Below are 24,160 nucleotides of genomic sequence, written 5' to 3'. Positions count from 1 at the left end.
GATTTATAAAGGACAGCACACCAAAAGCTTTCTTTACCACATGAGATTCCATCTTCAGGGAACTATGCACAGTTATTCCCAGATCACTCTGTTCAACTGCATTCCTCAATTCTCTACCATTTACCATGTATGTCCTATTTTGATTTGTCCTGCCAAGATGTAGCACCTCACACTTATCAGCAATAAACTCCATCTGCCATCTTTCAGCCCACTCTTCCAAATGGCCTAAATTTCTCTGTAGACTTAGAAAATCTACTTCATTATCCACAACACCACCTATCTTAGTATCATCTGCATACTTACTAATCCAATTTACCACACAATCATCCAGATCATTGATGTATATGACAAACATCAGTGGACCCAACACAGATCCCTGAGGCACCGCACTAGTCACCGGCCTCCAACCTGACAAACAGTCATCCACCATTACTCTCTGGCATCTCCCATTCACCACTGTTGAATCCATCTAGCTATTCCACCATTAATACCCAACAATTGAACCTTCTTAACCAACCTTCCATGTGGAACCTTGTCAAAGGCCTTACTGAAGTCCCCTGCTATTTCTACACTAACTTCCCTCAATGTCCTAGGAAATATCCTGTCAGGACCTGGAGACTTATCCACTTTTATCTTTTTCAAAAGTGTCAGTACTTCCTCTTCTTTGAATCTCATAGTTTCCATAGCTACTCTACTTGTTTCCCTTACCTCACATAATTCAATAACCTTCTCCTTGGTGAATACCAAAGAAAATAAATTGTTCAATATCTCCCCCATCTCTTTTAGCTCTGCAGATAGCTGTCCGCTCTGACTCTCTAATGGACCAATTTTGTCCCTCGTTATTCTTTGGCTATTAATATAGCTGTAGAAACCCTTTGGACTTACATTCACCTTACTGCCAAAGCAACCTCATATCTTCTTTTAGCTTTTATAATTTCTTTCTTAAGATTCCTTTTACATTCTTTATACTCCTCAAGCACCCCATTTACTCCATGCTGCCTATAATTATTGTAGATAACAACAATGGTGTTACAATGGTGAAAGAGAAGGGGGGGGGAGAGGGGAGGGGGGGAGAGGGGAGGGGGAGGGGGGAGGGGGGAGGGGGGAGGGGGGGGGGGGGAGGGGGGAGGGGGGAGAGGGAGAGAGAGTAAAATCTTCATTTCAACAATTTGTGAATCGACGGGATAAAACTCTACAAGAATATGTAAAAATGTAATCGTCATGGACACACACCGAAGGGACTCCTGGGCTAGTACATGCCTGATGGGCCGAAGGGGCTCTTTTTAAAAATAGAGTGTTTGTTAGTATTAGCCCTGCCTAGAATATGCTTTATAATATGAGGAACACGCCTACGTCAGGCAGTAGATGCAGAAGTTTGAACATGTGCTGCATATCTAATACTGTAAGTAGTTTAATAAAGATGTGTTGCATCTTTAAATGTGTAGGAGTCCGGTAATTACATGGTGTCAGAAATGGGATTCAGAGTGCTGTGTGACTTGCCATCAAATCGTATACTCGAAAGAACAAAGTTCTTTGCCCGTTTGCAACAGGTCTACGAACCTGTCGAGCGATTTATCAGCGATTTACGACACATGGCTGCACGCTGTCATTTCGGTGAGTTGACGAATGAGCTTGTGAGAGATAAGATTGTGTGGGGAATGATCGATCGTAAACTGAGGGCTGAGCTCCTTTGCAAACCCGAACTGACTCTGGAGCAAGCTATCCATTCATGTCATATGTCAGAAGTTGTTACACCACTTGAAGACCCCGTGTCCCCCAGCTCATGACAGCAACACGACATCAATCTCACCAATTACTCCTCCCGCAAAAGCCCAAATGTACCTGCTGCACGATGTCAGAACTGTAACTGTTTCCACACGAGGGGTCACCAGTATTGTGTAGCTTACGGTAAAACCTGCAATCACTGTAAAAAGCTTCATCATTTTGCGAAATGCTGTCATTCCTGTGAGACTGCCAGTACTTCAAGGACGGACTTGCACCTGCTCCGAGAATTCTCAGATTCTGACTCCCAAGAGCTCGACATGAGAGCCATTCTGAAAATGCTGATAGCAGCTCTGCAATTCACTCCCTCCTACGATTCTCTAACAAGCTGCTTGACCCTGAAGTGACTGTGTTCATAAACAACAGGCCTTTGCTTGCCAAAGTGGATACAGGTGCAAAGGTCAACGTAATGTCGATAAGGGTGTTCAACAAAATACGGAATGCTGAACGAATGCAAAAGGACTCCTCCACGCTTCGGGCTTACGGGGGTGAGGTTTTGCATCCACTCGGAAAAGCTGATTTAAAATGCACGGTAGATGACCAGCAAGAAACCTGCAGTTTCACATCAGATTCAGATTCAAACTTTATTGTCATTGTGCAGTGTACAGTACAGAGACAACGAAATGCAGTTAGCATCTCCCCAGAAGAGCGAACATAGAATATGAGCAATAAATATATATACGTACATACATACAGTCGTCGTAGGGCAATTTTTTTTTTCTGGGGGAAGGAGTGTCTGGGAGGGGGGGGGGGGGGGGGGGGTGACTGGCAATCACCGAGGTACAGAGTTAAATGGACATGATGATGGACATGATGATGGACATCGTGCAGTCAGACTCAGAGACCCTTCTTGGTATTAATGCATGCCATGACCTGGGCCTGGTGTATTTTAGATGTGCCGTCTACAAACTATGTCTCACAGATGAACCAGCACAGAAGCTGCTATCCCAGTATAACGACCTGTTTGATGATGGACTTGGCAAGTTGCCCACAAAGTATCGGATCGCTGTGGATCCTACAGTCACTGTGGTCCGTGCACCACATCGTGTTCCCCAGGCCATGCGAGATAGAATACACAATGAACTTAAACTCATGGTCTCCATTAGAATCATTGCTGAAGTCAGCAACCCGTCTGATTGGGTCTCCACCATGGTCATAGCGAGTAATAAAAACAAAGGAGACATGCATCTGCATCAACCACAGGGATCTGAATACTGCAATAAAGCGCCCCCACTAGCCGATGAGAACCACAGAAGACGTCGTTGTGCAGATTGGAAACGCGGTCCTGGATGCCGAATGCTCTTTCTGGCAAATACCACCAGATCCAGAATCATCCAATCTGACGACTTTTGCTACACCCTTTGGCTGTTAGAAATTTTTAAGGATGCCCTTCGGCATCAACTCTGCCAGCGAAGTTTTTCAGCACACAATGGACCAAATGTTTGCAGAATACCCGTGTGCCATCATTGTTGATGATATTCTCGTCTATGGTCGCAATCTGGCTGAGCATGACGCAAAACTGAAGAAGGTACTAGACCATGCCAGACATTAATCTCAAACTCAACCCACTTAAATGCAGATTTCGGGTTCCTGAGGCCACCTACGTCGGACATGTTTTCACTAGCAGCGGCCTAAAGCCTGATCCACTGAAAACTGCAGTCATCAACAAACTGCCTGTACCTACCGATGTCACAAGTTTGCAACGGTTCCTCGATATGTAAACTACCTGGGAAAATTGATTCCCAACCTCAGCGATCTGTCGGCCCCCCTGCGCCAACTGGCACATAAGGACACGGCATGGTCCTGGTACCCGCAGCACCAAAGGGTTTTTGACACTCTCAAACTACAATTGGCCAGCGCGCCAAAACTGTCATATTTCGATCTTAGATTACCGGTAACCATCACATGCGACGCGTCCCAGTACGGGCTAGGCACGGCGTGCCTACAGACCACCACTGACGGCGACGTAAAGCCAGTCTCATATGCATCCCGTACACTGACTGATATCGAACAACGTTATGCCCAGATTGAAAAAGAACTGCTTAGAGTGGTTTTCACATGTTCCAAATACAAATACTTCATTTTTGGCAAAACCATCACCATCAAAACTGATCAGCCATGGGTCACTATTCTGAACAAGCCGATCCATGCTGCCCCGGCACGGCTGCAACGGATGATGATGCAGCTGCAGCGTTTTGACTTCCACATCGTCTACAAGAAGGGTAAAGACATGCACATAGCTGACACCCTCTCCAGAGCACCGTGCACAACCAGCGAACGGCACCTCATCGAACAGGGCAAATTCTCAGTCATGAAGGTCTCGTTTGTGCCGACGGATCGTTTACGCCGCCTGGCCGAACACACGGCTGCAGATGGAACTCTACAATTGGTGTCCACCACCATATGGAACGGCTGGCCCCATAAACAGTCGAGCACCCCGCTCGAAATTCCGACTGCACTATGGGGCGAGTACTACGACGACATCCACAGGAGCCACCCCGGCTCGGAAGCCACCCTCTAACGGGCCCAGAGTATGTTTTACTGGCCCGGAATGACAACATTCATACGTGAAAAGACCGAAACGTGCGCTATCTGTTTTCAGTCTAGCACCACACCAGCAGAAGCAGCCTCTTCTGCCTCAACCAGCTCCTTCCCTCCCGTGGTCATCATTGGCCGCTGACATCTTTGAATGGCATGGAAAACACTATCTATTTCTTGTACACTCTTACTCGGGATGGTTCGAAATAGACTTCCTGCAAACCATTACCTCCAAGTCTGTGATCGAGAAGCTGCAACACCTTTCCGTACATGGCTCCCCTGTACGCATTCAGACTGACAATGGCATGCAATTTACCAGCCAATCATTCAAGAACTTTGCTAAAAGATGGAACTTCCAACACGTCACCAGCAGCCCAGAATTCCCGCAGTCCAACAGACTGGCCGAGCGTGCTGTTCGGAGTGCTAAACAACTCATGGACATTCCCACCTGGCAAAATCCAGCGTCTACCTGGACTTGCTCAACCTACGACTAATGTCCCGCCAGACGCGTTTACCCTTGCCTGTCTCTCAGCAGCAGCTACAGCCGTGCGTCCGCTCCCCGCCCGCGGTGCAGAAGCAACAGCAATTTAAACGTGACACACAAAAGCGTTACTACAACAAGTCGAGCAAGCCGCTTAAAACACTGGCACATGGGCAAGTGGTTCGCCTGCAAACCAACAAAGGACATACCCGGCTGGGGCACATTTTCAGCCCTTCCAAAGAACTACTTTCGTACCTGGTCGAAGTGGACGGTGTCATCTACAGACGCAACCATCAACATATCCTCATTGGAACCGTCCTGCACCTGTAGGTCCTGATGCCCCGCCTCTCGTGTATGCACCAAGGACTGTTCCAGCTACTCCAGAGCTACTGCACCTCTAGCTGTTGTTGCTGCCGCGTGTTCCCCGCGTCGGTTTACACCTAGCTCGCCTGTGGCGACTTCACCCTCCAGGCCTGCCAGTCACCGGTCGTGTCCCCACTCCCGATTCCCATTTCTACTCCCGCAAAAGAAGGTGAGGCGGCCTCCTACTACACAGGGGCCGGACGGGTTTGTAGGCCACCCATTAGATATGGTGATTTTGTATAATCTTGCCAGCATGTTCCCCGCAGTATATAATAAGGTACCGTAGCTACTTTCTATTTTCTACAAGAAGAGATGTAGATTGGCTATTGCATGCTGGCACTGGCCTTTTGGGCCAAAATGCTCCTCGTGGGCTAATACGGGCATTTTGGGCAAAAGAGACTGGTTTCTCGGCTAATCTGGGCCTTGTGGGCCGAAATTTGTGGTTTCAGGCAAGCCAAACAACTCATTTCATTTCATTTCCAATTGCATTGCAGTTTCAAGCACAGGGCAGGCCAAGCCAAACAGCTGATTGCATTTTCATTTCATTTCCATTGCCATTGCACTTTCAAGCAGAGGACAGGCTCAAGCCAAACAGGTGATTGCATTTTCACTTCATTTCCATTGACATGACAATAGGTGCAGGAGTAGGCCATTTGGCCCTTCGAGCCAGCACCGCCATTCAATGTGATCATGGCTGATCATCCCCAATCAGTACCCCGTTCCTGCCTTCTCCCCATATCCCCTGACTCCGCTATTTCTAAGAGCCCTATCTCGCTCTCTCTTGAAAGCATCCAGAGAACCTGCCTCTACCGCCCTCTGAGGTAGAGAATTCCATAGACTCACCACTCTTTGTGAGAAAAATTGTTTCCTCGTCTCTGTTCTAAATGGCTTACTCCTTATTCTTAAACTGTGGCCCTTGGTTCTGGACTCCCCCAACATCGGGAACATGTTTCCTGCCTCTAGTGTGTCCAAGCCCTTAACAATCTTATATGTTTCAATGAGATACCCTCTCATCCTTCTAAACTCCAGAGTGTACAAGCCCAGCTGCTCAATTCTCTCAGCATATGACAGTCCCGCCATCCTGGGAATTAACCTTGTAAACCTCCCTCAATAGCAAGAATGTCCTTCCTCAAATTAGGGGACCAAACTGCACACAATACTCCAGGTGTGGTCTCACTAGGGCTCTGTACAACTGCAGAAGGACCTCTTTGCTCCTATATTCGATTCCTCTTGTTATAAAGGCCAACATGCCATTCGCTTTCTTCACTGCCTGCTGTACCTGCATGCTTACTTTCATAGACAGATGTACAAGGTCCCCCAGATCCCGTTGTACTTCCCCTTTTCCCAACTTGACGCCATTTAGATAGTAACCTGCCTTCCTGTTTTTGCTACCAAAGTGGATAACCTCACATTTATCCGCATTAAACTTCATCTGCCATGCATCTGCCCACTCTCCCAACCTGTCAAAGTCACCCTGCATTCTCCACAGGGCACAGGGCAGGCTCAAGCCAAACAGCCAATTGCATTTTCACTTCATTTCCATTGCCATTGCACTTTCAAGCACAGGGCAGGCCCAAGCCAAACAGCTGATTGCATTTTCACTTCATTCCCATTGCCACTGCACTTTAGAATAGAATAGAATAGTTTCTTCATTGTCATTGTAACATGAACTATGTACAACAAAATTTAAAAACAGTGCACCATTCAAACATTTCTAAAAGCTAATGATACATACAAGGTAAAATATTAAAAAAGGATAAACTAAAATAAATATTATGAAAATAGCACGCATAAACACCCAACCCTACATCCTTCTGTCGATTTCACAGTGTACCACAGTCCCTTAGTATGTATCGCCCCTGCGTTCCTTGGCGGCTACATTTAGTGCCTTTATAGCAGTGGGGTAAAAACTGTTTTTAAGTCTGTTTGTCCTTGTCCTTGTAGATCTGTACCGTCTGCCTGACGGCAACAGTTCAAACAGGGAGTGTCCGGGGTGGGAAATGTCCTTTATAATACTGTGGGATTTTTTGATGCAGCGGGAACTGTGTAAGTCCTCCAAGGTAAGGAGAGGGCAGCCGACAATCCTCTGGGCGTTGTCAATGGCCCTCTGGAGCGCTTTCCTCTGAGCCGCTGTGCAGCTGGTGTAGCATACGCATACACAGTATGTTAGGATGCTCTCAATGGAGCACCGATAAAAGGACAGCAGCAGTCTCTGAGTGATGTTATTCTTCCTGAGCACCCTCAGGAAGTGCAGTCTCTGCTGGACCTTTTTCAGCAGCGCAGAGGTGTTCACGCTCCACGTCAGGTCCTCCTCAATATGGATTCCCAGGAAGCGGAAATCCGCCACCCTCTCCGCACAGTCCCCTCTGATAATTAATGGTACCATGTCCGTTTTATTCTTCCTGAAGTCTATTATTATTTCCTTTGTCTTTAAGGTGTTGAGGAGCAGGTTATTTTCTCCACACCACACTGTCAGCTGCTCCGCCTCATCCCGGTAGGCGTACTCGTCCCCCACGGAGATGAGTCCCACCACCGTAGTGTCATCCGCAAATTTGACAATGGTGTTGCTGTGGTGGGCGGGGGTGCAGTCATGTATGTAGATGGTGTAGAGCAGGGGGCTCAGCACGCAGCCCTGTGGAGAGCCGGTATTGAGGCTGAGGGCCGTGGATGTGTGATGGCCCACTCTGACTCTCTGGCTGCGACCCGACAGGAAGCTATTTATCCACATGCAGGTGGAGTGTGGAAGTCCCAAGTCCACCAATTTGTCCACCAGTTTGTGGGGAAGGATGGTATTAAAAGCAGAGCTGTAGTCCACAAAGAGCATCCGCACGTAGCTCCCCCGCTGCTCCAGGTGGGACAGTGCAGCATGGAGAGCTGTGGCTACAGCGTCCTCTGTAGATCTATTCGCTCTGTACGCAAACTGGTGGGGGTCAAAGCTTCGGGGCAGGAGTTATGTGATATGACCCCGGACCAGTTTTTCAAAACACTTCATCACCACTTGTGTGAGTGCGACTGGCCGGTAGTCGTTGAGGCTGGAAATGTGGGTTTTTTTGGGCAAGGGGACTATGGTTGCAGACTTCAGACAGGGTGGAACAGTGGACTGGGTCAGAGACTGGTTGAAAATCCTCGTACAGACTCCAGCCAGCTGGTCTGCGCAGTCCTTCAGCACGCGTCCAGAGACGCCGTCGGGTCCAGTAGCCTTCCTTGGATTGATGGCCCACAGCATGCGCCTCACCTCATGCTCCTCTATCTTGAGGGTTAGGCTGCTGTGGACCATGCGGTGTGATGTGGCTGTCTCGGGTGGCTCCACTTCAAAGCGAGCAAAGAAGAGGTTCAGCTCCTCTGCCAACGAGGCGTCACCTTCAGCAGCTCCAAGGTTGGTCTTGTAGTTGGTGAGATACTGAATCCCCTGCCACACCTGCCTGCTGTTGTTACTGTCCAGGTGGTCCTCTATCTTCCTCCTGTAGTCTGATTTGGCCTCTCTGATGCCTCTCTTCAGGTTAGCTCGGGCCGTGCTGTATAAAGCCCTATCGCCAGACCTAAAAGCAGTGTTCCTCTCTTTTAACAGCCGCTGGACCTCCCGGGTCATCCAGGGCTTCTGGTTGGGGTAGACCCGGATGCGTTTGTCCACTGTGACCGTGTCCATGCAGTTTTTAATGTAACACAGTACACTGTCTGTGAACACCTCTAGGTCCCGGTGTTTCAAGCACAGGGTAGGCTCAAGCCAAACAGTTGATTGCATTTTCACTTCATTTCCATTGCCATTGCACTTTCAAGCACATGGGCAGGCTCATGCCAAACAGCTCAATGCATTTTCACTTCATTTCCATTGCCATTGCAGTTTCAAGCACAGGGCAGGCCAAACAACTCATTTCATTTTCATTAAGGGCTAACAAATCATTTATACAAGTACATTGCATACTCACAGTGTTCTGTAGTTTCCCAGCTTACAACAGAAAGTCGTGACCTCTCCCTCGCCATCTTGCAGACAGACTGAGCCGCGCCCACACTTCCGGATTTTATTGACCCTCCCCCCTCCCACTGAAAGGGGCATGGCCTTCATGACGGTGATTGACAGGAGAGAGAATCTCAATATTTTTTAAACACTAATAACTCTTTCATTTTTCATTCTGTCAAATTTCAGCCAAATCTCACATACCAGTAAGCTGAACAATGTTGCAAAGTGAACATTAGAAAAAGGAAACAATTAAAACAAAAATGTTGAAATCTAAAAAGTTTATTGGCCAAGTATTCACATACAAGGAATTTGCCTTGGTGCTCCACGCACAAGTAACAACATGACATACAGTGGCCGTTACGAATGACTCAGAAAACAAGCTTTGGTCCTGAGAGGAGACAGCACAACCATGCTCCATAAATCATTGGCAGTGCCTGTGAAGTGGCACTTCAACCATCCTAAAAAGATGTGAATGTCAGATCACTAAAACTATAATAGCAGCAGTCAGAACATGCTCAGTAACATTCCAGGATTTTACTATACCACTCTGATGCTTTGAAAACTACAATAAAGGCCACGAAACAATCCATTATGGTTGGGTTCACCTGTTAAAAGAGAATGGGCCTCCAATTCCATACTGGGAGGAATAGTAAGTAAGTAAGTAAGTTTATTGGCCAAGTATTCACATACAAGGAATTTGCCTTGGTGCTCCACCCACAAATAACAACATGAAATACAGTGACAGTTACAAATGACTCAGAAAACACTAAACATTAATAATAATAAAACATTAATGATAAAACACCATTGATCAAGCATGTGAACCAACAAAATAACAGATCAAAGGGAGGCTACAGATTTTTGGCTGTTGAGTAGAGCAACTACTCGTGGATAAAAATTGTTTTTATGTCTGGCTGTGGCAGCTTTGACAGTCCGGAGTCGCCTTCCAGAGGGAAGTGATTCAAAGAGTTTGTGGCCAGGGTGAGAGGGGTCAGAGATTATCTTGCCCGCTCGCTTCCTGGCCCTTGCAGTATACAGTTCATCAATGGAGGGAAGGTTGCAGTCAATAACCTTCTCTGCTGATCGGACGATTTGCTGCAGCCTCCAGGTGTCGTGCTTGGTGGCTGAGCTAAACCAGACCATGATGGAGAAGGTGAGGACAGACTCTACAATGGTCGTGTAGAATTGGACCATCATTGCCTGTGGCAGATTGTGCTTCCTCAGCTGCCGTAGGAAGTACATCCTCTGGTGTGCCTTTTTGACTGTGGAATCGATGGTAGCCCCCCACTTAAGGTCCTTGGAGATGATGGTTCCCAGGAACTTAAAATACTCCACAGATGTGACTGTGGTGTTGTTAATGGTGACTGGGGTGAGGGGAGGGGGAGCTCTCCTAAAGTCTAGAATCAATTCCACTGTCTTTAGAGCATTGAGCTCCAGGTTGTTGCGATGGCACCAGGACGCCAGCTGTGACACTTCCAGTCTGAAGGCAGATTCCTCCCCATCCTGGATCAGTCCAATCAGGGTTGTGTCGTCCGCAAACTTGAGAAGCTTGACAGAGGTGTCAGTGGAGGTGCAGTCATTGGTGTAGAGATTAGAGGAGAGGAGAGAGTACGCAGCCTCGCGGTTCTCCTATGCTGAGCGTTTGCAGGTCTGAGATGTGCTTTCCCAGCCTCACATGCTGTTTCCTGTCTGTCAGGAAGCTGGTGATCCACCGACAGAGGGGTTCAGGAACAGTCAACTCGAAAACTGTCAAATTAAATCTGACAAAGAACTTACAAGAGTATTCTCGGCCTACACCGACATCCTTGGAGTCACCAAATCACACACTGTAATATTCAGCAGTAAGTTTATTGTATCAGACTCCTAAAGTTTTTCCAGTGTTTAAAATGCATACGAGGTGTTGCGTAGAATATTTGCCTCATTGCAACTAAAAGCACCAAAAAAACCTCAACATGAACCAGGACAATGCAACCGAATTAATAGACATTCAAACCACCCGTTAACATTCATTAAGTCCACAACCAATGTGCATTTTGTGCAAAACATATAGTGCTCACTGAGTGCAGAATATGAGCTCTGTCGCCAAAAGGACAAAAGTAATGCAAGTACAACCGTATTTGGAATAGATGCATGCTTAAAAAAAGAAAGAAATGCACAAATAATTTAATGAGGCAGGCATGGCAAGACGGATGATGTTCGCAGGTCAGTTTGATGCATCAGTATGATGCATAGTGATCAATTCTGCTATTGGTGTTTGAAGCTCAAACAACTTCAAATCAGAGTTGGTCTCCAGACTTTGAACTGTGCGATACTTCAGGCACGAGCGCAAGTTCCTGCTCTTATGCAAAACTAGTTGATTTCATTACCTTTACCACCAACATTCACTGCGCCCACAAATTGACTTGGACTATCTCGGACACCTCTCTCCCCTTTTTTGATCTTTCTGTCTCCATGGCAGGGGGAGGGGGGGGAGGTGCAGACTATCAACTGACATTTAAGATAAACACACCAGCTCCCACAGTTATCTGGACTACATTTCCTCCCACCCTGCTTCTTGCATAAATGCTATCCCCTACTCTCAATTTCACTGTCTTCACCACCCTTCCAATATGAGGCTTTCCATTCTCGGACAACCTAGATGTCCTATTTCTTTAATACATGTGTTTTTCCCATGCTGTCGTAGATAGATTCCTTGTCCACATCTCCTCTACGTTCCGCAATTCTGCTCTTGCTTCCCTTACCCAAGACTGAACAAGGATAGAATTCCCCTGGTCCTTGCCTTTCACCCCATCAGCCTCTGCATCCAACACTTCATTCTTCGATATTTCCGCCATCTGCAAGGTGATCCCATCCCCATCCCTTTCCACGTTCTGCAGAGCCCAGCCCCTCTGCAACTCCTTGGTTCACTCATTCCTTCCCACCAAATCACCCTTCTTCTTCTTGCATGTGGTGTGCACAGCCTAAAGTTGAAAGACAACTTGTTCTATTTGATCTTATTTGATTGTGCACACCAGGTTGATTGCATTTGTCGAAACAGGGCAGACCACGTGAAGGTTGCAATCTCCCACCCCACCCAATCACCTCCTCCCCAGGTACTTTCGGGTCCAATCACAGGAGATTAGTTTAGTTTATTGTCACACTACCCAGGTACGGTGAAAAATGTTTTTTGTTGCGTGCTATCCTGTCAGGGGAGAGACTGTACACGAGTATAATCAAGCCGCCCACAGTGTACAGATACAGGATAAAGGAAATAGCTTTTAGTGCAAGATAAAGTCCAGAACAGTCCAAATAATGATAATCTATGGGTCTCCAATTAGGTAGATGGTAAGTAAGGACTGCTGTCTAGTTGGCGATAGGATGGTTCAGCTGCCCGATAAAGCTGAGGAGAAACTGTCTCTGTATCTGTAAGTATACGTTTTAGCACTTCTGTACCTTTTGCATGATGGGAGAGGGGCCTTGCCGAGGTAGTATGACGTGTAGATGGAGTCAATGAAAGGGAGATTGGTTTGGGTGATGGTACTGGCTGCATCCATAGTTCTCTGCAATTACTTGGGGTCTTGAATGGTGCTGATCCCAAACCATGCTGTGATGCATCCTGATAAAATGCTTTCTATGGCATATCTGTAGAATTTGGTGAGAGTTTATGGGGATTTGTCGAACTTTCTAAGCAAGTAGAGGCATTGGCATGCTTTTTTGGCCATTGTTTCGATATGGCTGGTCCAGAAGTGGCTAGCTCCAATGAACTTGAAGCTTTCAACTATCTCTACTTCGAGGCCATCAATGTATGTGTACTGTTTCACTTCCCGAAGTAGATCACAATCTCCTTTGTCTTGCTCACTTTGAGCCAAAGATTGTGTTCTTGGCACCAGTTTTTGAGGTTCTCGATCTCCTTCCTGTACACCGTCGCATCATTATTTGATATCCAGCCCACTACAATAATGTCGTCTGCCGATTTGTAAATTGAGTTGGATTAGTATTTGGCTGCACAGTCGTGGATGAATAAGGAGTAAAGAAAGGGACTGAGAACATATCCTTGCTGGTCATCAGGGTGGAGGATTATTGCAGAGGATGATTTGACACCTATCCTCAATGATTGCGGTCTGTTTCTCCGAAAGCCAAATATCGAGTTGCAGAGGTGAGTGCTGACTTACAAGTTCTATGAGTTTAGAGATAAGCTTGGATGGGATAATGGCATTGAAAGCAGAGCTGGAGTTTATGAGTAGAAATGACACGAAATGCTGGAGTAACTCAACTGGACAGGCAGCATCTCTGAAGAGAAGGAATGGGTGACGTTTCGGGTCGAGACCCTTCTTCAGACTTCAAGTAGAAGTATGACATGGGTGTCTCTCTTCTACAGGTGTTCCAGAGTATATCCAGAATACAGGTGTTCCAGGGAGATGGCATCACCTGTTATGGCGGTAGGCAAATTACAGTGGTCAAGCTGGCATGACAGGCTGGATTCTCGATCTCCTTCCTGTACTCAGTCTCATCATTATTTGATAACCGGCACCATCAAAGCACTTCATGATGGTGGATGTCAAGGTCACTGGACGGTCGTCATTAAAACAGGTTGACTGCTGTCAGAATAGCCAAGGTGAATACCTTCAGCAGGTAGTAGATGAAACACCTGTCCCTCTACTTACTAGCTCACATCCAGCCAGGGACTATAGCAGTCCTTCCAGGTGAGACAGAGGTTTATGTGCATCTCCTCATCTACTACATTCAGTGCTTTCAATGGGCCTCCTTTACATCGTTGAGGCCTAGCATAGGCGACCATTTCACCAAACACCTGCACTTGGTCAGCCGTCCTACTGCATCTCCCAGTTGCTAACCATTTTCACTTCCCTTCCCATTCAGATCTTTATGGCCTGGGCCTCCTCCAACCATCTATCAAACAACCCCCCCCCCCCCCCCCCCCCCCCCCTCACCTGTATCCAACAACCCCCCCCCCCCCCTCACCTGTATCCAACTTCCACTTGCAGATTTAGTCGCATCCCTACCTCTCTTCCAGCTTTCTCCTCCTCTATTACAATCAATCTGAAAGGTCCCGACCCAAAACATCGCCCATCCATGTGCTCCAGAGATTAAGTTACTTGTAAACTAGCATCTGCAATTGCTTGTGTGTACAAGTTACTGCTCCAAGAGGCAGTTGCACCCCTGAGATGAACTGCACAGTTGTAATGGAACAAGGGTAATTGTACACAAATTGCTGAAATGTGCAGGCACAGCAAATATAAAGGAAGGTAAACAAACTTAACCATATAACAATTACAGCACGGAAACAGGCCACCTCGGCCCTTCTAGCCCGTGCCGAACACTTATTCTCCCCTAGTCCCATCTACCTGCACTCAGACCATAACCCTCCATTCCTTTCCCGTCCATATACCTATCCAATTTATTTTTAAATGATAAAATCGAACCTGCCTCCACCACTTCCACTGGAAGCTCATTCCACACAGCTACCACTCTCTGAGTAAAGAAGTTCCCCCTCATGTTACCCCTAAACTTCTGTCCCTTAATTCTCAAGTCATGTCCTCTTGTTTGAATCTTCCCTACTCTCAATGGAAAAAGCTTATCCACGTCAACTCTGTCTATCCCTCTCATCATTTTAAAGACCTCTATCATGTCCCCCCCTTAACCTTCTGCGCTCCAAAGAATAAAGACCTAACTTGTTCAATCTTTCTCTGTAACTTAGTTGCTGAAACCCAGGCAACATTCTAGTAAATCTCCTCTGTACTCTCTCTATTTTGTTGACATCTTTCCTATAATTTGGCGACCAAAACTACAAGACGAATAGGGACCTGAATAATGATATGCTACTGCAATTGTATTGAGCTCTGTGAAATAATGCCTGGAATATTGTAAACAGGAAAGAATGATATATAAGTGATAAAATAGTGCAGCAGAATGATTCCTGGGTTGACAGGGGTGGATGGGGTGGTAGGATGTCCTACAAGCAGAGATTAAGTAGACTCTGAGAGTTTCAAAGAACAAAATGTTCTTTAACATGCAAGATTCATCTGGAGCTTGAGACAGTGGATGTTTTCCCCTCAACGGCATGTCCAGAAACAGGGATCAATATTAAAACACCAGTTTGGCCATTCAGGAGCGATCTGAAATGTATGGTTTTCCCTTTGCATAGGTTCAGATAAAGAGTCTAATATTCTAGAGACTTGAGTTCAAATCAAATGTAGCAATTGTGGATTTGTTCAGTTAATAATATGAAAACAATCATAATTGGTGATAATTATAATGTCAGATTGATGTATAAAGCATTTAGTTTACCAATATTCTTCAGGGTAGGAAATATACCAGCCTTACCAGGCCAGTTTAGATGCAACTCTTGGCACACCCAATGTGGCCAATTCTTAACTGCTCTTTGAAATGGCTGGCCAAGTTCCTCAGTCAAAGGGCATCTCGGCTTGGGAAATAAATGCTGACCTTACCAGCATCAAAAAATGCAAATTTCAAAATCGCAATTTCTAGATCATTTTTCACCATATACACAGAAACAAATTCATGGAAAAATATTTAAGGATTTAATTTCATTTGCCTGCAATTTCATTTGGTTCTCAGTTACATATTTGACAACAGGTAGGTTAAAACAAAAAATTAATACTATTATAAGCTTGAATGAAAACCATACTAATTGTGATGTACCAAAATATAACCAGGAAATCTATTTTGTTTTAAAACTTTTCTTCAACTTCTAACTGTGGAGAGCTAATTTTAACAATTTTCTCCATTGTTTTCTTAAAGACTGACATAATTTCTCTTTAATATGAGCAAGGTATGGATTGTCAGCAGCGGTGTAAACCTCTGATAAAGCAGTAGAGCCAATCATCTAACACCATGGCTTGCATCTGACAGCAATATCTGTTGGTGCTCAGGAATAAAAAACCATAATTGGAGACAAGACTGAATTGCATTTACATTTGCAGCATCCACCACCTCTGAAATACATTTTTAAAAATCAAGTGACGTACAAGTTTTCTTGAGTTTATAGTTTATCACAGTTGCAAATTGATACTGCTCTGCAAATGTATTATTAATTTAATTTTAATTTGGCTTGTGGTGCTTACAAGCAGAAAATAAAGTTTCAATTTTCCTTAATCCTGGAAGATAAGTGTCCACATGGCAGACATAATGAAATAAAAAGTAAGGCTAAAAGCGATTACAAAACATTAATAGGAAAAGCTTTTTTTTTTTGTTGTATAGCACCTCACACAGCCCAAGGACATTCCAAGTGTACAACAGTCAACTGTATTCATCCAAAGTGTGGGTACATGGTTATTAGAAAGCACAATTCAGAATGTAAAAGTCAAATGGTGCCAACTAACTTTCATAAACAGCAGTGACCAGATAATATGTTTTGATCATTGTGGTTGAGGGGAAAGAAAATAGTCAAGGCACCAGAAGTGCCCTGTGCTTCAAATTAGTGCAATGGGTTATTTTTATATCCATTTGTAAAATGGACAAAAAAATGTTTAACTTCCAGATCTATAATATAGCTGTCCATTGGTTTACATTCAATGTTTTGGAATGAAACACAACCCCTCAACCAGTCCAATTGTAATGACCTCTTCCTTTTTTCTTTACTTAAGAATTACATAAATTATAAGCTCTAAATTATCAATTGTAATTGATCAGGGGATAAAAACACTTCCATTGTGGGAAACATCTATGAATACCAATCACAGATGTTCTTGGGAAACATTTAAGATTTGAGTTCACATTGGATAAGGTGCTTTATACAACCAATACACTTCTGTAGCTTTATTTAAAAACTTAAATTGTTTATTTTTTGATAAAGATCTACTGCAATTATCACTTAGATCGTCTGCCACATTTTGTTAAAGGCAGAAGCTAGCCAATTCCTTTTCAAAAGAATTTCCATTCAATATTTTAAATAAACAAAGCTAACCTGCTCAATCTGGTTATGTGATTTTGTGCAGCATCTAAAGTTATTTTTTCATCTAACCTAAACAAACAACAAAATACACACTTTATGGAAATAACTAACTTATAAATTGGGTTAATTAGTTGATGGACTTGATATTTACTAACTGTTGCGTGTATTTCATTTGGAATCAAGAACACAAGTGATGTTATATGGTTTATATGACGTATTACTTGTTTCACAAGGACAAAAATTCAGCCCAATAAATAATTCACATTCTAAACACCTACATGCTTAAAATAATTATGTTTAATGCATAACTTTCAATACATTTGTTAAGAGAGGAGCTTCTGCCGATAAATGTATACATTTTAAAACCTATTGACCCATAGGTTTTAGAGAATAAGACATAATTAGCATTTACAACTCTTCTTAGGACCGAACAATGTATAGACAGATAAACTCCTCCCACCTGTCAGATTGAGGGGTTGCTGGTCAACTTCTGCCATCATTTCTGTGGAAATGGCATTAGATCTTATTAATAGACTTCCATCAGCAGTTTCCATTTCCTTCAGTGTTTCACCAGAATCCATTCTATTCTTCCCTGCTATAAAGAACCAAATCAAATTATTAATTTCTGTTCAGAGTTACACATGGAATAAATGTAAACATTGTCCATCTTATTCTCATGAACTCCATGTTGCTTTTTTGTTTTGGTCAGTAATCCTAGATATAGTATTTGTTTCTTCACAATTTGTTTTTTAAAAGAGGAAAATAATAATATTTTAGAAATGAAGACATTCCGAAACATAAAAGAGATAACTGAAGAAGAGTGAACGTTGTTCGACATCTTCCAAATGCCACTTCAACCTCATGAATGAAAATCTATGATGGAACTGATAGAGCACCACTTGGAAAGAAAGAAAAGGCAAATAATAACCATGTCCCATAAATCAACAATTGTATTTCACTTCATTCAATGTGCCAAAAATATAAAATACTACACTTCAAACCAAATACCTTACATAATATGTATGAAATAATGTTAATTTCTCAAATACCTGCCCAGCAAGTGCTCATTAACGTTTCAAACATATTTTATTATTACAGTTCAACTGTTCCCTGGTAACATCAATATTCCAATGTGAAATTTTACCATAAGCAAGTTCAATATTCTTCATACGCTTCGTCTGATCTAGTTGCCCAATTAGTAGCGACTAACTCTGTCTGATGTCCATTACTCCAGTTGACTGGTTTAAAAACACTCGCTTACTGGAGTTTAATATTTTTACAGTGCAGTGCGGTGTAACTCCATACAGGATGAATGAAGCGTTCACTCTTGATGCAAGGCTGCATTGTAAACGGTCTTTTTAGATCAGCCCGATTCATACATCGTACACATTTATGAAAAATACCATCTGCCAAACAGCGACTCGGATAATAATTGTTCTGGCCATTACTACATTTAGAGGTCTGCCAATTTCATTACGCCTATTTTTCTTCCTCCAGGTTATCAGTTCGTTCAAAATAATGGTATAGCCATCAGATAAGCGTGCTTTCCGCTGAACACTCTGATTTATTTTAAACCCTCCCTGTTTCGAGACAAAACTAAATAAATTTAACTTTAATCTACATATTTAAAAGTGCTTCCGTTCCTCTACAACGTGTTACTTCCGTATTCAGCAAACTGCGGGAAAAGAAAAGCATATATAAACATATGGTTAACATTTTTCAACAAAAATGTCTTGATCTCGGCACTCGGTGATCTGAAATACAAGCAACATCTTTCATGGAAACGCATAAATTGTTATTGAACGAGGCATCTTTTCAGATGCGTGCATACGCCAAGCTCGAAGGGAAAACTACACAGATGGAGGGGAAAAAAAGCCATCACCACTTTGAAGAAAAGAGAGCGATCCAGCGTGTTGAATGAAACGGCAATAAGTGCAGATAGGCTAGGTAATTAAATTAAATACCTCCAAACAAGTACAAAGTCCAGTTAACGCGCGGCAGCAGATTCTCTTGCTTTGGCTCACACAGCGCAGCGAAACAGTTAGCAGTCACATTGTGTCCTTCGCTTGCGACGGGGGAGAAATAAAACACTTTAGAATTTCTCTTAATTGACTTTTTTTTTATAATGACATGAATATATTTAACAAACTGTGAATTTTTTCAGAAGAAAACATTTGCAGAACAGGAATATTTATCAAAATGGCGGAGCGAAGAATATTTACAGCACTCCGATGTTCAATGCTCTATTCTATATTATACAACACGGGTAAAAACTGCAGTAGAATTCCAAAATATTGGAACTTTGGCTGGTTAATATTTGCAAAGTAACATTTCCAGATATTTCAGGTTGTAATCGCGCAGTTATCCTGCAAAACGTGCGACTTTTTCGTGTTTATATGTAAGTGCATTGGAAATGCAATGTGAAGTGTTATGGAGGAATGTTTGTTTTACAAAGAGCTTAGATACAACAACAACAAATGAAACAACGGAATAAAAGCAACTACACGAAAACTGCCCGTTTGCACGTTTTCCTCTGAAGGATTTTTATTTTCCCCTCGAAATTCTGAAATTTTCCTCGTCTGCCCCTTCCCCCGCCCCCCGAGGATAATTTGTTTAAGTAGTTTCAATTGAAAACCAGTCGGCAGTAATTCCGCATTGAACGTCATTAAAACTAAAGAATATCAGTCAGACAGTGCATCTGCAAATGGAAAACTGTCAAAAAAGTGTGAAACAAAGTCTGTTGAATTCTTTAAGTCAAACGCCGGATCGCGCCGGAAGCATATTGCTGTTTTTTTCTCTTTCATTTCTGAAATGAAAGAAATACATTTCACGCTGAATTTCCTTACCAGTCAAAGCTGTAACACTAGGCCTTTTTTTTCAGCTGGAAGAGGGAGGCGGGCGAACGGCAGGCGCAGGCGCGGAGAGTACGCATTGGCATTACTCGAGCAAGCAAAGCAACTCCACCTTACACTGAGGTGCCGGCATCGAGAAAGAGCAAGAAATGTGAGGATTCACCTGGGCTGGAGTAAGAGGAGACGAGGCAAAGATTGAATGCGTTGAGGATTCAGGGAAAGCAAGGTGGGAGGATTCACCTGAGACTGGTGGGTGGGAAAGTGAGGATTCACCCATGACTTAGGCAAGAGGGAGAGAACAGGACCGAAGATTTATCTGAACTGAGCAAATGTAAGAGAAAAGAACCATAGGTGTTTGAATTCTTGGGACATAAACAAAGAAGAAAAAGTGCTAAAATCTGATAATATGCATGGGACCTGATAGAGAGACCAAAAATTTGGAGATACATCTGTGAGTGAGAAAAAAGGAAAATATTGAGATTTTAAAAATCAAGTCTGCAATTTATCCCATCAGATAAAACATAAAAAGAAGTTTAATTTGACACATAATTCACTTTCATATCCTCAGTATTAAAAAAAGTTATAGCCATTTTCATACTCTGAAATTAGCATCTTGTTCCCTATTGCTTTTCCATTGACTTAACTCAAAAGCTGTGATCGAGGACAGTCAAAAGCCCATAACTTTCTTAAAAATTAAGAGAACTGAATGAAATTGTCAGTTATTGTAGATTGAAGCATTCTGAAACAAATATGAAATAATCTTACTTGGATGACCTGAAATTAAAGCATATTAGTTACCTAATTGTAGCTAATTACAAAATTAAATTACTAGATCTAAACATCTATCCATTTCTTAAGAAAAGGTTAACATTTTTAAATAGCCTAAGTGTCCAAATAACATTCACACAAGAATTCACAATATAACATGATTTTTAAATCTCATTGTCATGAATTTATAGGCCAAATGGAAGGAATTCCCGTAAATTAATGGGCATTTTAATCATCTTGCGAATGGGTTTTTGTGGAACGCGATCGATTGGAACGTTGCGGTTGCAGTGAATTTGAACCCCATATCGGCAGGAAAAACACTGCCGGTTCTATGGGGCCAAAACCACATTATCGCCAAGGAAATTTTGATTAAAGTCATCCTAAGAAGCAAGTTTATATGTAAAATAAATGACTTACCCCGTGTTTTGTCCCCTACGTGAGATCCGTCCCGTTGTAGGCGTTGACGGCGTTAGAAGTAGCTTTTTATTTTACTCCAGGGATTAAATTGTCCCGCGATTTTTTTTTTAAACTTCCGAGAACGGAATTCGGTACGATTTTTCTGCAACAGCTTAACAGCCTGAGGAAGTTCGACTCCGACAGGCAGGAGAAAACGGCATTTTAATCCCGCCCCCCCCCCCTCAAAGCCGCCAAAATTGCGCACACGGCCAGTGGCAGAACTGCAACGTCGCTGAGGGTAAGTATTGTAACATCGCTACACAGATTTGGTGATTTGTTGGGAAAAGGGGAGTTTTTTTTTAGCTCACTCCCAGATGAATTTTCACAACTTTGTTCTGTTCATTTTCCTCAGCCATAGGTAAATCTTCACGTCTCTGCTCTCTTATGTCCCCTTCAATCTCAGGTGTATCAAGGCATGTGTGCTCTCTTTCGCTCCCTCTTCCTCAGTTCCAGCTGAATCTACAGATCTTTGACAAAAAGAAAAGACAAGGGGATTCTGTCTCTCCGATCATAGATGAAGGAGAGCAGAGATGTGGAGACTCATCTGAAGGGTCACCAATGACCTTAAAATCAGTAGTGTGCTGCATAGGTAAACACAAATCTTAATGTGCGACCATGAGTGGCTCTCCAACTGACTTCCACAAACCTGGCATCATGAACTGTGAGAATGGAGAGTAGCTTTAGGGATCTATACAGCCAGATTAAGTGAATGGGCAAGGACATGCCAGCTGAATGAATAAGTTTATTGGCCAAGTATTCACATACAAGGAATTTGCCTTGGTGCTCCACCCACAAGTGACAACATGACATACAGTGACAGTTAGGAATGACACATAAAACATGAAACATTAATAATAAAACATTATCGATTAAACATGTGAATTAAATAAAATGCCAGAGCAAAAGGAGGCTACAGATATTTGGTTATTGAGTAGAGCTACTACTCGTGGGAAAAAGCTGTTTTTATGTCTGGCTGTGGCAGCTTTGATGTAGATATTTTTTTTTGTAGATATTTTTTTTTGTAGATATTTTTTTTTGCAAACCAGTGATAGGCTTTTTTAAAAATTGTTATAGCTTCAAAGGTGTTCCAACGGCTTGCATGTTATAAATTAAACACTGAAAACTAGCACAAGGACAGTAAGTTATTTGGAAAGCAAGCCAAATCTTGTCTTCTATTGCAAGAGAAGATGTTTCTGAATTCACTTATGAAGGACTCTGGTGAGATCACATCAGGATGTGATGTACAGGTCTCGTCTTCCAACCTAAGGAAGACTTTTCTTGTAACAGAGAAAGTATAGCAAAGGGTCACTAGATTGGTTTTAGATTTGTAGATTTAATGAATGAGGACAGATTAAGCAGACAACTTTTATTGTCTCCAGAGTGTGGAAGAGTAAGAAGTGACCATCAAAGTATACGACATATTACAGGCTTCATAGAACAATTGCAAGGGTGATGCACTGGCTGGAGAATGCAAAACTACAAGTCACAGTTACTCAGAACAGAGAGTTACTCAGAACAGAAACTTACTCAGAATAGAGAGAGAAAGATTATGGATACAAAGAACTACTGGTTTACAAAAAAAGACACAAAGTGTAAGAGTAACTCAATGGGTCATAAATCATCGCTGTAGATGGATAGGTGAGGCTTCAGTCGAAACCCTTCATCAGTGATTGTGGAGGGGGGAGTAAGAAAGCTGGCAGTGAGGAGGCAGGCAGAGCGAAGATACTCCAGCTGAGTTAAGGGACTGTCCCACTGCGGCGACCTAATCTGCGAGTTTAGAAGAGTTTCCTCTCGACTCAAACTCGCAGCATGGTTGACACAAGGTCCTAGGAGGTGCTATGAGGTCACTGGAACTCTCCTTCATGCTCGAGGGAAGTTCCCGAATACTCGTGGCCTCAGCTAGGTCGTGGAAAGATTTTCAGCATGTTGAAACATTTTCCGCGAGTAAAATTTGGTCGGCATGGTTCTTTTTAACTCGTAGTGCAGTGGAGTGGGGTCGCTATTTAGTTACAGGCAGTCGAGGGCAGCCGCAGGCAATCTCCTTCACTGACCGGGCATTTTAATTGGATCATTGGTGTTTTCAGGACCAGAGAAAACTGGTAAAATGCCCACTAAACTTTATTATACTTCTTAAAAATATCTTCCCCCCCCCTTCTTCCCCCCCTTCTTCCCCCCCTTCTTCTCTCCCCTTCTTCTCTCCCCCTCTCTCCCCCCCCCCCCCCTCCGCGCACTCTAAAGGACTTACCGTACACAGTGGCAGCCGTTTACCTTCCTCTTCATCGCGGGTGTGAATTTCAGACAGCGCTCCCCCCGCTTTCCCAGGCACCCGCCTTTGCGATGTGTTTGCGTGTGTGTGTGTGTGTGTGTGTGTGTGTGCGGTCGGCCGATCCAGGTCGCGGTTTCAACGTGGATGGTCGATCCAGCTTGAGGTTTTCCAGGCGAGTGCCCTCGAGCTTGAAGGTCGAAGGCACTCTTCTTAACTGGCAGATTAGGTCGTCGCAGTGGGGCAGCCCCTTAACTCCAGCATTTTGTGTCTTTTTTATAAAAAAGATTATATATTATTCAGAGGGAAGAGATGGAATTCCCCATCCTTATTTGTGAGGTGAGTGTCTGCGTGCATTTAAGAGAGAAAATAAAAGATTTTTAAACGCTGTCTGGTTAATTCAGTTAAGAGTGGTAAAGTCGTGCAGCTCGTGGAGCTGTCTCCTCATTGCTCCAGTGTCCTGGTTCAATGCTGACTTCCATAGCTGTCTTTGTGGAATCTATACATTCTTCCTACGACTATGAGAATTTTTTCCTGGTGCTCTGTTTCTTCTTGCATCACAAAGACTTGTGGTTTTAAGATTATTGTCCCTAGTGTGTAGCTAAGTAGCAGACTCTGGGGATTGTTGATGGAAACTTTGAGAGAATAAAACATGGGATTAATGTAAATAGATGCAGACTTGGGTGGGCTGAAGGGCCTGTTTCCATGTTGTATGACCCTATGACTTTGTGACCTCAGTGGCACAATGGTGAAAGATTAGTTACGGTCTCACTGAATGGCAGCGTAT

General features: G+C 43.6%; 1 protein-coding gene across 1 annotated transcript in view; it reads right to left on the bottom strand.

The window, feature by feature from the left end:
- The window catches only part of LOC116972405 (lethal(3)malignant brain tumor-like protein 4), a 348,065-nt gene extending 328,132 nt beyond the window's left edge, over positions 1-19,933 (bottom strand). Inside the window, exons 1-3 of the mRNA XM_033020053.1 lie at positions 19,881-19,933; positions 18,999-19,099; positions 17,495-17,629 (exon numbers count right to left, since the gene is read on the bottom strand). Coding sequence (XP_032875944.1) covers positions 17,495-17,615 — 121 coding nt within the window. The 5' untranslated portion in view covers positions 17,616-17,629; positions 18,999-19,099; positions 19,881-19,933. The remainder of the gene's footprint in view (positions 1-17,494; positions 17,630-18,998; positions 19,100-19,880) is intronic.
- Between the last annotated feature and the right edge of the window lie 4,227 nt (positions 19,934-24,160).

The sequence above is a fragment of the Amblyraja radiata genome, chromosome 4, assembly GCF_010909765.2.
Source record: "Amblyraja radiata isolate CabotCenter1 chromosome 4, sAmbRad1.1.pri, whole genome shotgun sequence".
Taxonomy (NCBI): domain Eukaryota; kingdom Metazoa; phylum Chordata; class Chondrichthyes; order Rajiformes; family Rajidae; genus Amblyraja; species Amblyraja radiata.
This window is presented reverse-complemented; position numbering and strand designations above follow the sequence as displayed.